At 39.8% G+C, this 17065-nt stretch overlaps 1 protein-coding gene across 7 annotated transcripts in view; it reads right to left on the bottom strand.

The window, feature by feature from the left end:
- ZC3H14 (zinc finger CCCH-type containing 14) overlaps positions 1-17065 on the bottom strand; it is a 56166-nt gene that overhangs the window by 4670 nt on the left and 34431 nt on the right. The window contains exons 10-17 of one of the 7 annotated variants that reach the window (XR_007518850.1): positions 12820-12894; positions 8025-8187; positions 7048-7280; positions 3735-3855; positions 2857-2993; positions 2512-2603; positions 1634-1740; positions 892-1056 (exon numbers count right to left, since the gene is read on the bottom strand). Coding sequence is in view for 6 of the 7 variants with exons in the window: in XM_049897351.1 (XP_049753308.1) it covers positions 1050-1056; positions 1634-1740; positions 2512-2603; positions 2857-2993; positions 3735-3855; positions 7048-7280; positions 8025-8187; positions 12820-12894 (935 nt within the window). In the remaining variant the exon portion in view is untranslated. Of the gene's footprint in view, positions 1-59; positions 1057-1633; positions 1741-2511; positions 2604-2856; positions 2994-3734; positions 3856-7047; positions 7281-8024; positions 8188-12819; positions 12895-17065 lie in introns of those variants that run through there. The other 6 variants (XM_049897351.1, XM_049897352.1, XM_049897353.1 and 3 more) reach the window with 6 other exon arrangements.

Genomic DNA, 17065 nt, shown 5'->3' with positions numbered 1-17065 from the left:
CTAAGTCTGTATTATCTCTTTTGCATTAATTCTTTTCTAACCACCTTGTAGTTTTAATTAAAAAAAAAAAAACAACTATATATCACGTCTTTGAATCAGTGATCCATTTGTTATTTAATTCTAAAGCATTTGACACTCCTTGCCTTAACAATTTTAGAAACCATACACACACAACTCTGTATATTAATTCAACAGTCCAGAAGTTTAGTCCTATTTTGAGGTTTACCCATCCGATCTCTATATAGTTGTCATTTAAAATATACTATTTAAATCTAATTTTTATATTTCAAAAATTATCTTTAGTAGTAACTAAGTATATTTTCTGTGAGGTGATTTCTAAGAATGTTATTTTTCAGAATGTGAGAATATGTATGTATGGCTATACCTTATGAGTTTAAAATCTGTTTTCTGATACTTTATGTATATACTTGTAAAAAAATTTGTATAATTTTGTGATAATGTAGTTCCCCAAAATATTTATTTAAAGAGCATATGTTAATAGTAAATGAAAGCATTTTAAGGAATTGTTCACATTTTTTGCACTTGCCATTTCCACCGTTTCCATGCTACACGTCTACCTCTCTAGTCCTTCCCAGGAGTCGGGGAGCCATTTTACCTAAGTGGCACTTAACCTAAGAGGCCTGTATGCTTTTCAAAGTAAAGTCACTTAAAAAACAAACAAACAACAAACAGAACTGAATGACTGCCACCTCAACACTTTTGACCACGCTTCTGTTTTCAAAAATATCACATCATAAATGCTGATACTTCAAACAGCAGTGTACAAACATGCCTCAAATGTTTCAACAGACTTTAGCTTTTCCTTAAACCGTCTTTTCATAGTAAAAACAAAATGAACAAAAACAATGTTAAAACCACTAAACAACTTACAAACTTGAAAAATCAGACACTTCAGATAGGCAATAAACTTCTTATTATGAAAGCAATATATTCCAAGTTTCAAAGATTTGACAAGTTCTGTAGAATATCTTTCATCAGGAGATGGCAACTTCCAAAATCCATGATCTTCTGCCAGGTAGGACTGGGTGTCATTCACTGAATAAACAGAACCAACAACGTGAAACTGCTTTGCAGCCATGTACACCATATATCTCAGCTAATGTTGAATATTTTCAGACAGTGAGTATTTGGTCTACAAGTTGCAGTGTAAACTTCAGATTTTTTTTAAGAAGATAATTCAATTATGTAAGGTACACAGAAGATAATAATAACAAACTTATAGGCCACACTAAAATATTTTGCAACTTCTTTTCAATGTTTTATAAGTGCTAATATCTAGGAAAATAAATTGATGTTCATAAGCTGTATACACATATATATACATATATATATGGATTCCTAAAGGCCTTTGGATATGTTCCCCTAGTAGACGATCAGGAGTAAAAGCAATCTGATTTGGAGATGACCTAGGTAATCAATCACTGGATAAAACAAAATTTGGTCACTGTACTAAATTGTTATTCAAAGGATCCTTATATAATTAAACAGAGGAGAAAAGCCAAATTGCTAGCTTGCAATTTCCCCAATATTTATGACTTTATAATTTGAGGAACCGCCTACCTATTAGAAAAGTGTTTGAAATGACACTGGAAAAACTGATTTTATTCTTTACCTGGTTTGAGGTCGAATCCATTTCAAGGCATGTCGTGGTGGTACAGTAATGGTGGGATGGTAAAACGCACAGTCAGGTCTTGTACACTGAGTGTTAAACCTACAGTGCTGAAGACAGAATCGTTTCAACAATATTTGTAAAGCTAATATAAATATAAAACAATCTGAGATGAGAGTAACCAGCCCACCCTATCCATGACATACAGCCTGTAATGTTAATTTTAAGACTACTGAAGCCTTGGTAAATGAACCACCCCCTCCCCAAGACAGAAAATCCTAGTCAAAGAATCACGGCAAGTGAAATTTCAAAGGGAACCTTAACATACCAATGTCTTCTAACTAGGGTAGGAGTCATCTATGCACACACTGCCCAACATCCCTTCCACTTGTCACTCTGCCCAGTTACAGTTGAGAGAAGTGAGGGTCTTTCATATGGTCTTCCAGCTGCTATCTCGGGGAGATTATGCACTCTCAACAAGCAGAGATACATAACACCAAACTTTAGCACACTGATACAACACCATCACTACAAGCTTGGATGGTATTGAGCAGTATGTCATTGTAGTTCTGGCATTAGGTAAAGTAAAAAATAAAAACACACCCTCCTCATGCTTAGGGGAAGAGAAGAATGGAAAATGTGACTAATACAAAGATGAGCCTCCTTTCCCGAGAACTTAGCAGTCTAAGAGGCCAGACTGGGGCGCAGTGACATCTAAGGAATAACTTAAGATCTTACAGGCTATCAAGCAAACTCTGACCAAAAAAAAAAAAAAGTTTGACTGGAAAAAATGCAAGCCATTCAATTTACTAGCCATCTTCCAGATCTCAGAATTGAGAAGTTATCACTAAATTGATCTTTGGGAAAATAAAAGTTCTTACTTTTGGATGATAGAAAGGACATTCCATTTTCTTACAAGCAGGGAAGTAACGGCAGAGCTGAGTACTAGAAGGTGGTGCTGGTGTTGTAACTGCTGACAAAAACACAAAGATTGAGCAAATCTACTGATGTTTTTTATGGGGGTGGGAACCATTTTAAAAATTAGAATAAGGTTTATACATTAGTCAAGATAAAACCCTTCAGAATATATGTATGTCATGTAACTGGTTACATTAACTGATTCTGTCAAAAATTTCTAAATACTCTTTTTTTTTTTTTAATTCAGTTTACACTCACAGAATGTCATTTTCCATTTTTTACTCAATGTAGTGCCCAAAGTCACTCACCTGGTTTTGGAGGCAGTACTGGAATTCTTCTGCTCATATGAGTGAAGGGACAATCTGGCTTGGTACACTTTGCATCGTATTTACAATTTGGATGAACAAACAAACATTTTTCAGCAAATTTACAATTGGGAAAGGCTCTGTGAAACAAAAACCGTATTATTCACATTTAAGAGCGCCTTATATGCTATCATCACTGCTGATTTTGTGTCTGATAAAAATCACACCGCTTACTCTCTGTTCAAAGTCTACATTTGTAATATTAATGAAATAAACCAATAAATACAGTGGGCATATCTTACATGCAAGGCACCACGCTACAGCTAAAGAGATCCATCCCATGGTCTCCCAGAATGTACATCCATATTATTCCCGCACCAAAAGTTCCTTAAAGAGGCTAGAACATGGAGAGATTCTACCCACAGGACTAAAAAAAATTCTCCTAAATGTCCTCTCACAAAGCTCATTACATTGAACCAGCCAGCAAGTACGAAAAAATAAAACCTAAGTCCAAAACGTTTTCTCATTACTGTAGCTAAAATTTTCCCAATTCTTCAAAATAATCTGTGTATGTGTGTATGGACACAGTACATACAAACCAGGGCAGTTATCATGTACAAAACCCTCAAAGAAACCAGAAAATTCAGTATCTCACAGGTTCGAGGCACAAAGCAGCCTCTCCAACTTCCCTTCGCCCGCAGCCCCAACAACCACACGTAACAGAAGTATACTGTTCGGGGGAGGGCTACGGCAAGTGCCACTGCATTTAGTTTTAAAACTCTGTAACAAGCTACTGAAACTTATCCATAGGAAAGAGAAATAAACAAGCTATAAGCTACAGACGTTAACCTCAACACCTGAATCGGTTTGATGCTACTTACTTGCAAGGTGAGACGGGGTGATGGTAAGCACACTCATCTCCATTTTTACAGGCAGGCCAGTACTTGCAGCGCTCCAAAAGTTTTTCCGGTTTCTGTGCCACATTCAATTCACTCATCTCAGCTACGAAGGGAAAGAAAAGTATCTCATTACTTATGATCGATTTGGTATGTGGCCCCTTTAATAAATTTCCCTTAATCGCCAGTCTTAAAATCTTACTTTCTTTTATGTTTACAGTGACACAAAACAAATGAGTCCAAAAAATCTGATGAACACTGGTAGTAGAATCCTGTAAGATTATCAGGAAGTAGACTGCCGTTTTCGTTGTGAAAAGTAAACTGGACAAGCACTCTGTTACTGCAACTGCAGCCAAAGTTCTAGCACTAAGCTCTAATTCTCAATATTATTTCAGAGCTGGGTTAAACGTAAGAGAGGGAAGAATGTCAAGTAGGAGCTGATAAAAACACACAGAAACTGAAAACATATAAGGTGGCTGGGAATATGAATTAACTCTAACATTCAGGCCAGATTACAAAGTGGCCCAAATACAAAAATGTTTCCAATTACTGGGTTATAAGTAGTTTCTAAGTCAAAGTGATAAACTCACAGCAATGTCTAAAAAGGGAGGGAGACACTTTTGCCTAAATGGGCCACAAATACCATTACCCACAAGGCCCAGGGGATCACCAGGCTGGTTTAAGACAGTGAATGGCAACGACATCTCCATGTTGAGGAAACAAAGGCAGAGGTGGGCACTAGCAAATGAGAGAACAAGCACACACACCATCTGCAGGGCTCACCGCTGCTCCGATCACAATGTCAGGCCCAATTACAGTGTCAGGTACTCTGACAAGGGAAAGAGGGGCCTGTGTTGCCAGAAAGGAAGCCCAAAATCTACCTTTTTATGTTGACATTTACATTTTAAATACTGGCAACTAAAATTAAAACCACTGAATAAAACAAATGAAATTACACCTTTAGACTCTAATTAGCTGCCAACTTCTGGCCCAAGACATTCTAGCCAAAAAGAAAAAAAAAATGTAGGAGTATTACATATCATGGTTTATATTCATGTTTACGAAATCAAGTAGCGCTCCAATCCCATTTCTCTTAGTCATTTGCCTTAGGTCAAGAAGTTCCAATTTGGTTTTGTAACTTAATAGCTGAGTTATACATTTTGGGCAAATCTAACATCTCTGAACTTCTGTTTCTTCATCTATACAAAAAGAAAATCATGTCTTCCTTAGAGTTTGATGACTACATGTAAGAATGCAAAATAGGCAACCAATCACAACCTAACAGCAGCAGCAGCTGGTATTATCGGTGTTTACTGCTTTCATGAAGCTCGGTCTCATGACTGAAGTTCAGTCTTCATGATAGGTGTACAAGGCACAATCAGCCACACAGCCCAGATGGGAGCATCATCAAACAACTATTATGACGATGTCCAATATATAAATTTCCCATGCTACTTTAAACATAATCAGTAAAGTCATTTTGGTTCTGGGATATGAAAGTATTCTTAGTTCCAAAGAAAACTGGGTGAGGCTAGAGGGAGTTGTTTCCCCCACTTTTAAATGGTTCCTGTGTCACCCCTGCAAAGAAGTGTGCCGTGCCCTACCCTTAACACACGTTAGACTGTGATATATGCAGGAGAGCCCAGTATAAATAAGGGAAGACTAACAAAACAGTTTGGCTGGAGCTAAGTAGCTGGATACTACAACCAATATGAAAGAAGAAAAATACATGGGAACGTGTTAAGTCATATACACAAAGGTCTCCAACTAACATTTACTTCATAAGCTCTTAAAACTTTTCCTGCTTGAGTTTCGAGAAGCAAATTCATTTAATATTGAAAACTGTAAAATCTGTGCTGCCATATAATAATAGCCAGTGGGGGTGGCTTCAAACAGAGGCTGCTGCCATTGGTTGCACCCTTTGAAACACCTGGCAAGCAGTTACAAGGTTTCAAACTCCCTGCTTGAAGGGGACAAGCAATGGAGGCCGGAGCCAAAGCTTCATCCCTGAGCAGCAGAGGAGCCTAAATCAAAGCCACGGGGGAGGCAGCTTCCCACCGACCGCAGTGGTCTCCGCATCAGCCGGCACCTGTTCAATGTAGGCAAGAGTTTTCACACCAATGTGCTATTCATAGTGCTGCCGCTACTATGTCTACACCAGTGGATCCAACATGGAAATCGACATTTAAACAAAACTAGACTCTAGCCTGCCAAAGAAAATCATTCTACCAAACTGATAACCAAAAATTCTCTCATTTTAGAAAAAAAACATGGCATCAAGAAATCTGTACTGCCTGACCATTACAGTTCTTACCACCTCTGTTGCCATTTTTAAAAGTCCTTCTACCTGACTGACATAAAGACCTTGAGATTTCCATGACCAGCCCCCTTTCTCCTTACATCAAGGTGTCAGATTTTCAGCATCACAACTCCCTCCATCGAGCACAACCATGACACTACATTACTGACTCATGGCAGTACAGCTTTTAGTTAATGATCTCTTCCTAATGTCTATTATATTTTTCATAATTAAATAAGGTATTCAATACATTTTTGTAACTATGCCACGAAAAGGATTACTTGGGAAATTTTTCAAAGTTCATTACTGTACTGTTTTTTCTTTGCAACTGTGCATTTTTAAGATTCAGTAATTATCTTCCCTGCCAGTGAAGAGGTTTTTCTAAAACTTTAAACAGTGTGCAGGGCATGATTATCATTCTCTATCATGAATAAAAACGATTGGTGGTTCTGCAGCCACCCGTGGCGTCCAGGGAGAGAAGAAGCAGTCGTAAGGAACACTGGCCTGCCTAGAGGCATGCCACTATCTGAATTGAGTTCATCTGCCTCCGGCCAAATATTACCTTTCAATGTAACTTTAGACATAAGGTCCTTTCTGCACCTCCAATAAGTATTTTGACAATTCAGGCAAGAAACTCCTTTCAAGAAAATTTCATTGAGGTAAAAACAGCATTGAAAGCCAAATTAATTTTTCTCTCAAGATCAAATTAGTTACAGGAAAGACTATCACTAGTACAAAGGGAAATAAGTAGTTAAAAAAAAAAAAGAGGTAAATAAGGCATCAAGAATGAGCATCCATCCTTCAACAGGCAAAATTAAGAAGGCTCCATGGCTGAACTCCATGTTAGCACTTGAATCACAGTCTCAAATTTAACTGGTACTTTTGTCTGAAGGAATTAAAAAAAAAAGGCTACCACTGGATATTCGTTCAAGAAACATGTCAAAGATCCCTTCACAATGACAGCCCCCTGCAAAGGGATCATCTGAGCTCTCAACACACCGTTGGAGAAGCTACCATTTGGGTCCTCAAGCTGCCTGCTCATCAACTGCAACTGCTGTGGGTGGAGGAGACCTCTGAGTCCCTTGTTTGAGGCTGCAGTTTGGTTTACTGGTTTCATTCCTTCAAAGCACATGTCTTCCTCTTGATCTGACATGTATCCTGGGGGGCTGGGGACACCATCCAGCGTCACTATAAACTTGGGACTTGCAGGTTTATCTGGTTGTACAAGATCTCTGCCAGACAGATAGAAAATACCATAGAATTAGGGAAACAAACACAAAAAAGCTATGCCTCCTAAAGTGCTCTTCAGCAGAACTACCCCTCCCTGACTTGCTTCGCATTTGTCCAGTAAAAACAAAAAGTCTTGGTAGGACTTCTAAGTTTGGCATATTAAGGGACTGCTGCTAAGACAGTGCCATGGACAGTCACTACGACAGCACCAACCATGACCCTCCAGCCTGCACTTACTGAGAGAATCTCCCCTAAACCCCAACCCCAGAGTCCATTTGACCCTCACAGAGTCACACGGAAATAAACTGAAAAATTACCATCTATGCTGTGAATATACTGGCCAGCAGCTCTTATTTACGTTAGTTTCGTTATCTGTACGTTCGTTCCTTTTACTTACTCTATTTTCTAAGGGAAGAATCACCTCAACCCCATCTGCTAACTCTCCCTAGAAAAATTTCCTGATTTTAGTTACCTGACTTTTTAAGTTTCATTTCCTGGATGTGTATAAAGAGCCTTATTAACACAGCTAAATCATATGCTGAGTTTTTATTTGCAGACTAACTGATTTCTGAACAAGAAAGATGAACTGGACTTTTTGAAAATGGAACCTGGCTTACTATTCATGGCCTCGCTGTTTCATCAATACAATGAGGGCTGGGGCGGGAGGGGAGAAGCTGGGAACTAAGGCTCAGCCTATACTATCTAATCAACACAAAGGAGCTACACAAGAAAAAGAAACCATCTACCGTGGTGTCTGCATAAGGTGTCCTGAAAGTACCCGAAGGGTATCTGCAGTCTTCATCCCCGACTCGTGGTTTGGTGCCACTACTATCTCCTCAGACAGCTTTGGCTTCTTCAGAATAAATGATCTTGTGTCTGCATGGACCATGGATTCCATGTCATAGTAATCTGAGCCAAAAAAATTGGCCACAAATGTTTACTTTTGAATATACCTTACATCCCCAACATCACACAATGTGAGAAGAATGTCAGTCTTTTACATATTTGTGATCATTTTCAAAGGAAAATTACAACTGGTCCTACTCACGAATAGGCTGTGATTTTATGCCAGACAACTGTTCAGAGAATTCAGGTAGTCTTTTCCTCACCCGGCACATTACCAAGTGATTCTAATTAACACTTCCTGCCCACAGCACAAACAGCTTCTGTGAGCCATCAAATGGGATATTATTAACAATATAAACTTACTTTCTGTACAACAATCTTTTCTAAAAGCATGGCTAGTTTAAGAGTCCTAATGCTATCACACACAGTTATGATACGCAGACTGCTTCCCTGCTTTTCAAAATCGGTGTGATCATTTTGCACAGTACCACTTACAAAGAATACATCTTGATGAAATATTGAATTTATACTATTTCTACCTGTTTGTAGGTACGGAATTACTTGGAAAGGGAATTTTAAGATGAATGGGTATTTAAAAAGATATGGCAAGGAAAATACTGACCTTCATGCTCACAGCCATAAGCTAACATCATCTACAACTTCCTTTTCAGGCCTGTCTACTTCATAAAACATGCCAAGACCTGCAGCCTGGGGTAGGTACGGATGGCCTATCAATATGCCGTCAACTGACAAAAAAGTTAACGAGCTGTACTACTTTTAAAGTTAACAGCTAAATAACAGGGACCAAAATGAACAGAATAATTATTTGCATTCATTCATTGAACAAATATTTACTGAATACCTAAGAGCTCTGTGCTCGGTACACAAAGAAGAAAAATAGACGTACATGTAATTTCAGAACAGTATGACCCAAAAGGTGGCCCAAAAAAGGACATGAACAAGGTGTTGGCAGAATACAAAGCAACCTACTTAATTCTGGAAAATTAAGGAAAAGTTTACGAAGGATGGAACATACGGAGCAAGTATTAAGGAAATGGGCAGAAAGAAACTGGAAGGAGAGAGCGCGATGGGAGCAGGTAGAACATTCCAGGCAGAGGAAACCTGATATAGAAAGGCAGAGGCCAGCACGAGGCACAAGGAGTCTGAGAAACAGGGAAAAACGTGGCGTGGTTGGAAGGGCCTGTGTGGTGGGTCGGGCAGGTGGATGGCAAGGAAGGCTGATGCAGGTAATGCAGGGTCTTGTAGGTCTTAATGAGTTTGGATTTTGGTCTAAAAGTAATAAGGAATCAAGAAAGGTTTCTAAGTAGGGAAGTGACAGGATTAAATTAGTTTTTAGGGAAGCAGAACTACGAATGGACTGAAGTCCTGGATATCCGTTAAAAGGCTGTTGCCCAGAAGAGACGGTGAGGCTCTGAGTTAAAGATTCTCAACCCCTTGTCCTAGTCTAACACACCCAAGGGGAGAGAAGACACACTCCACACTCCCATCGGCACCAGCAGCTCACAGCAGCTGCAATTTTCAACCGCCATCCCTGGAAGGGGGCAGCGGAGATGGCAAAGGCAGACGTAGACATAGCAGGAGGAGAGACCGGGTAGATAATGACACCATTTATGGAGACAGGAAATAAAGGTAGGAAAAAGAGCAGATTTAAAAGGGGGCAAAGATAAAGGTAAGCTTAATTTTAGATTTGTTTAGCCTGTGGTGCTCTCAGGCAGATATTTAGGAAAAAGTTGAAAATGCAGACTTGACCCTCAGCAGGAGAGGGAAAGATACAAGACAAGCAACGTAGACTCTGAAGGTAAAATAAGAGAGCCCGGTAAGCTGCACGTCTTCAGGGCTAGACATCGCTCTCACTGACCCTGCCTCACACAAAGCCCCAGAAGTAGATATTCCCCCATTAGAGATGTCCCACCTGCAGCTCACTCACTCAATGATGCACTGACGGCTCCGGCCAGCCCTGGTGGAGCCCAGGATTTGGTCCAGGGGCCGTTGGACTTCTCACCACCCTGCACTTCTCGAGGCCAAACGCTTTTACTAGTTTGCATCTTGTGAGAATGTGGAGAAGGAGAGGTGCTGATAAAGGGGAATGAAAAGGAATAATTAGGAGACTAAAGACAGAGTGAAGTCCTAGAAGCCAAAGGATCAGAAGACGGAAGAAAGCCTGGTAATTAAAGTGTCACCCGTTACAGATTTTAGGAAGGTGATGACTGAAAATAGGTCTTTACACAATCTTCAGGAGCTGCCGGCCACCTCTGTAAAGGTTAAAACATCAACACTTGGGTCAAATGGAAGCCAGCAGCCGGGAGTGTAAATGAGGTCTTCTGGGTAAAGACTGCAGGCTGAACCCATGAGTTTACTCTTGTTCCCTTCTAAAACTCCATTAAAATGTCAATGAAGGGTTAAAAAGGGAGGAGGGGTCATAAGCCCACAAAGAACATAACTGGGAAAGGAAAAATTACCATAAATTTTAATAATGGAAAGCAAACGGAAGGGCAGAAACTAACTCAGTAGATCCACAAAAGCTGAACCCTAAGCCAGTCATGGAGCATCTCAGATCACAAATCCTCCACGAGCTGAGGAAGGCAGCAAGGGGACCTGAGGAAAAGGTGGAGGAAAAGACAGGGCAAAAAGAGGACTACTTGCAGTTAGTTCTTCCCAAACTCTAATTCTATTCATCTATTTTCCTGTCTTTAATACTTATCATACCTATTCCCCTAACTCTGTGTTCAAGGTATGTGGAAAGGTTACAGGTGTGTTTCCCTGCTGATCACTGCTGGAGACGCCTATGAGTGAAGTATCATGGTGTCTGACGGAAAGGTGCTAAGCAAAACCAATTCAAATACATACTTTTTTAAAACAAAGGAGTCTGAGTTCTGACAACCTTTGCTAATTTCATACATTCTCCCTTGGAGAAAAGTGAAGCTTAAGACAGAGGGCTGCCAGCAATCACGCTGAAGGAAGAAATATCATGCAGAAATGGAGGACGTTAATTGAACTTCACACAATAACTGGTGTTGAGGAGCCTCCCCCGCCATTTCTCTCCTTGGCTCCAGAGCTCGGGTAGCCAAGGCATTGTCTGAAATATCCTTCTTTAGAGAACCCCACCAACCTAAGAGGAAATGCCTAAAGACACTGATATCAAGGGTTCCCCCAAAAGAGTGCCAAGACAAATCACTACCCACAGCAGGATCTACATTCAAAGTTGAAGTCAAAAGTCCCCCCGACTCAGGAACCAAGACCATCAGCAACCATCTTTTAAGTGTCCACTCTTAGATATAATCCAGCCAAGGATCCCTAGACATCTGAAGAAAACATCTATCATGAAAGACAGCAATCAAAGCAAACAAAAAGCTTGAAGAAAATAAGACCATAAAAAAGAGGGAAAAAGTATCAAAATCTGTCTTTAAAGAAGGTATTGTACCCATGAAACAAAATCAATATTCTTAAAAAAAAAAAGGCACACGAAGAAACAAAAGAGCTCTCTGAAATAAAAAATTGGAGGTAAGTAAAGGACTGCATTCATTTATAAGTCACAGAGAACTATATGATGATGTCCAAACTATATCAAACTCTAGATAAAAATAAAAGTTAAAAGAAACAGAAAAGAAAAAACGAGCAAGATATTATGAAGTGGATATGATATACACAGACTCTGACTGCCAAACTCTTTGAAAGGAAATGCTCTTAGGCAGAAAGCAGGATGGAATGCTGGAGATGAGGGCAAAACCAAGGATGGAGAGTGTCTAAACACTTCTAACAGGCAGCAGAGACGAAAGCTACAGGGGTGCGACGACACTATAATGTTCACCAAATGGGTAGGACCTGGCATCTGGGTGGAGGGTGGCCCTCAGAGGGGACAAGCACACCTCCTTCTCTGAGAAGGAGGCCAGGGAAGGGTCAGGGATACAGGCACTAACTGCGGAGTCATTAACTGAGAGGGAAGAAAATTCAGGACGCTGACAGGGTGGGGTCAAGGGACCAGAGCTTCCAACAAAGGGTAAGCTTAGAGAAAACATAAGTAAGCGGGAGAAAAGAGATTTCTGAATTTGAGATTTCAGGTATGCACCGGTTTCTTTTATTCATTCAGCATTTATCAGATACTGACCAGACATCCAGCAGGGGCAGGGCACTGAGGAAATGGAGATAAATAAGGTTCTGGACCCAGTCCTAAAGTAGGTCACGGAGTGTGTGTGTGTGTCTGTGTGTGCTGGGGACAGGGGACACAGGTAAAGCAAATTACAGTGGTTCCAAGAAGTACTAGGGAGTGGCCCTGGTGATGAGATTCTAAACTGAAATAAAAGTGAGGGTCACTGGAGATAAGGTTAACAGGCCAATGAAAGGATGCTAAAGCAGCTCAGGGCAACCATGAGACTTGGGTAGAGAGGGAGAGAGTAGGTTAGGGACTCAGTCGTCCCTGAGAGCTGGGGAGTAAGCAGCCAATAGGTGGCAGGGACCTGGGTAGCATGGCATCAAAGAAAGGAAGTTTCTGAATGAAGTGGAAACACAAACACCACATAATATGAGGAAAATGAAGGCCTTGTCTTCCAGCCCTAAGATTTTTTCACAGATCTAAATACTGCGTGTGAGGGCAGATCTGAGGGATACAAGACACATTAAATGAGGTGGAAAGAGCAACTGAAACTGCTAGACCACAATGAAAAGATTATTACCAACCTTGACTGATCTGCAGAGTTTCTGCCATTACTGGGTCAATTTGCAGTCGGGAAAACAATTGCCTTTGTTGAGGTCCTAGAATATAAATTTTAAAACTTCACTAACCTTAAAAAACAAACAATATCAGTATGTGTGTTTCCCAGAAATTAAGCAAAAATAATCCTTCTAGGCTCTTAACTCAAAGTCTTAAAAATAGCTTAAAGCTTCAGTGATATAATTTAGTAATATTTACCAAAAAAGGTCTACCTTTATGAGCCAAAAAGCTGTACTCAAGGTTGAACCAGAAATGGCAATGTAAGACACTCCTGATTCTCCCACGTCAGTCAGGAAGTCAGTTTTCTTAAACTGGAGGTAAAGGCTGGGAATAAAGATACAAGTGTGGAAAAGCCAGGGGAAGCCACTTCCTGGACCCACCATGGGAGGTGGGCCACAGCCAACTGCAAGATAAACACGGCAAGCAGCTCCTCCAGCACCTGAGCGCTCACCATTACGACCCACCTTCCCATCCCCTACCCTCCCCTCACTCCTCATCTTTCAAGGTAACAAAACCTCCTGGAATTGCAAAACAAGACACTCCAGAGTTATCCAGTCACGGAGTTCCCAAAAGGCAAACTGTTCTCCGGTGACTAAGTATGCCACTCATTTGCATCACCTAAAAGGACAGATGCTCAAGCTACATTGCTGCTGGGTGCTGCTGAGTCGGTTCTTACTTAAGTGACCCTCTGTACAACACAGTGAAACACTGCCCGATCCTGAGCCATCCTCACAATCGCTGTTATGTTTGAGCCTGCTGCTGCAGCCATTGTGCCAATCCATCTCATCGAGGGTCTTCCTCTTTTTCGCTGACCCTCTACTTTACCAAGCATGATGTCCTTCTTCAGCTCAATCTATAGTATGTATTATTCCTTACACAGGTTCGTAATTCCCTAGTAGCCACACTGCAAAACAAAACAATGACCTAAGACTGATTTTCTCCATCTTCGGTATGTTTGCAATCTCGTACGAGGTTTGACGGTAAGCTCCTCAAAGGATGGGAGGGTATCAATCTTCTCTGTAAACCAGAGTACTTAGCAGATATTAGGCACTCACTTGCTGATTTAAAACAAACGTGTTACACTGCAGTGTACAAAGGGATGTACTTGATAGTGTTCAAAGTACTTAATTATTAAGATGTCTGCATGTTAACTTTTGGTACATCTGTTACCAGTCGTTCTGAAAGGACAGGCTTTGCTCACTCAATACAAGCATATAAATTGGCAATCTCTTTGCAAGTACCAAGTTTTATTAAAAAGTGTTTTTAAATTTTAAAAGCTATATTCAATTTGAAATTTTATCAGCTTCTGTTTTTTTGTAAAACGTAAGTTATAATATGCTTTTAGTGGTATGCCCCTCCCCGTCAAAAAAAAAATAAAAGTGAATTCCTTCTAAAATTAGCATGGCAAAAGCACAGCAAGGATCAGAGCTGAAGCACAGGGGTCATTTGTGTCCCTCTAGGGCAGCTTGGGGAGCAGACATATGCTAGGTTACAGACAGAAAGGTCTTCTGATCCAAGTACTAGGTTCAAATACTACGACAGGGCTCTTTAACATGAACAGTGAATGAAGAAATTAAACATTAGAAAATAATTTCACTCAGAAACATGAAAGAACCATTCTCACACATTTCAAGTTTTCCTTCATCTCTACACTAATCCACCTGATCAAAACACTAATAAAGGATGGAATTGTGATAAACTCTAGGCTTCTAGGTTAAATCATGTGAAGTCCAAATTCATTACCCAAGGCCCAGGAAGAATTCAAGTTCTTTATGACTTGCTGCCTCCACTGAGCTAGTCAAGTTACAGGAGAAAGACATAAAGGACAAGTACCCAGAAGACACTGTATCCTACGAAGGGTTTACCTTTCTCAACATTTCTAAGGATGCCGATTATTTTCACATCAGTAGTCCTTGACTGTGACGACGCAAAACCAAGGTCCTCTTCAACATCTTCTAACTGCCTGGTGCATTCAGATGTGGGTGCTGAATACTCATTCATTTTAACCTCCAAAGATGAAATTTTTGCTTCATTCTGTGATACTCTAACATTCAGATCAAAAAGATTGGCTTCTACTCTCAAAATTGCTGCCTTCATTCCTTTGATTTCATTGATATCAGCTGATATTTTCCTTAAAAGATGTGAAATACTATCTAGCTCATTCAGCGAACAAGAGGAATTTGTTACAGAACCTAAATCGACTGGCCCCGGGGAGAAGACAATCGGTACAGATGATGACTGAAACCTTGAAGACATCTTCATAAAATTCTCTGTCTCCTTTAATAATAATCGCTCATCTTTTCTTCACAGCCTATTAAAATGTTTCATCAAAAGTAGCAGCAGTGCTCAAGGCTGTTACCTTAAGGAGCGTTAAGTAACATTTCAAAACCAATAATTAAAAAGACAGGGTTGTGCATTTCTAGAGTCAGAACTCAAAGTAAATTTGAAAATACTAAACAAACCTGACCAATTTTCTCTTCGCTACAACTAAGACACCCTAATACATGGCCCTCTTTATCTCCTAAGTCCTACTTGCAACTCCTCTCCAAACAATAAACTCCATTGTGACATACGAAAAATAATCCTGGCTCCTGATTGGCTGAAAATAGACATGTGACACACAATTTTTTTTTTATTATTTACCTTATACGGCAGGAATACTGAAAAGGTGAGCCATAAATTCAGCAATATAACATTGACAACTACCTGAACATGATGTGAATTTAATGTATTTTTCCCCTTTATTAAACTATAATTTTCAAGCTTCAGATTATTTCTAAATCATGTTTTTATCTAGTATCTTGAGTTTCATTTCCCCCTTGAAAATAGTGTAGGACAGTACTCGGCATTTCCTTTGTGGGTAGAGGGCAGGGATGGTGGTCTGACCCGTGACAATAGATAAATTCACTTAAAAATACATGTGGTAATAATGAATTCAACTGCACTGATATAATATGGTATAAATTCAATAAGTAGAGGAGGAAACGAGGACTTGGCCTAGATTTGACAGGACACCATTATCAGATTGGCACGTTTTCTCCCGTTCTGTGGGCTGTCCTTTTTCTTTCTAGACAGTATCCTCTGAAGCACAAAAGTTTTTACTTTAGATGAAGTTCAATTTATTTTTTTCTCTTGGTACCCGTACTTTTGGTGTCACATCTAAGAAAGCACTGCCCAATCTGAGGTCAAAGATTTACCCTTATATTTTTTCCTAAGAGCTTTACAGTTTTAGGTCTCTGACCCATTTGGAGTTCATTTTTGTATATAGTGGAAGGTCGGGTCTAACTTCATTCTTTTCCATGGGGATAACCAGTTGTCTCAGCACCATCTGTCAGGAAGTCCAATCTTTTCCAACTGAATGGTCTTGGTTCCTTTGTCAAAAGCATTTGATCACAGATACATGAGTTTATTTCTGGACTCTCAATTCTATACCACAGATCTATATGTCTGTCCTTATTCAACAACACATAGTTTTGATTATTACAGCTTTGCAGTAAATTCTGAAATAGGGAAGTGTGAGTCCTCCAACTTTGTTATTCTTTTTCAAGATTGTTTTGGATAATCTGGGTCCCTTATATTTCCAAATGAATTTTCGGATCATCTTATCAATTTTTTTGCAAATAAGTTAGCTGGCATTTTGACAGAGATTGAGTTGAATCTGTAAATCAATTTGGGGAGTAACGTCATCTTAACAAAAAGTCTTCCCATCCATGAACACAGAATGTCTTTCCATGACCTCAATTTGAGACTGCTTGTTTTGACTTCTAAGCAACAAATCAGCCAAAATTTCAGGATACCAAGTTGGTGGACATGATTCCCCACAACCTCTTCAAAAGAAGAATTCTAATACAGAATTACAGCCTTTGGTTTCCCAGTTAAATAGATGTTGGTCAGAAAGACAGAATAAAGAGAAAGTGCTGGAATTTTTATAGTAAGAACCTTTATTCATTTCTCCACATTTCTGAAAACTAATTCTTCAAAATTTTTAAACAAAGAATAATTTGCGCAATTTCCAACAGGGCTGTGGGTGCACACAGAATTCTTCAGGAGCACTAGCTGACAAATGACATTTATTGCAAACATTAAGGACAAGTTTTTTCAGCAGGACATTCTCAGTCAAGAAGCACCTGAAAACCAGCTGGTTCACTAGAGGGTAGTGAACACTGCTTCAACGAGAAAAGCAGGAAAACTGTCTAAGAGAACAAGTTGTAG

Source organism: Elephas maximus, chromosome 10 (genome assembly GCF_024166365.1).
Source record: "Elephas maximus indicus isolate mEleMax1 chromosome 10, mEleMax1 primary haplotype, whole genome shotgun sequence".
NCBI classification, from domain to species: domain Eukaryota; kingdom Metazoa; phylum Chordata; class Mammalia; order Proboscidea; family Elephantidae; genus Elephas; species Elephas maximus.
Note: the sequence above shows the minus strand (reverse complement) of the source record. Positions and strands in the feature narration are given on the sequence as shown.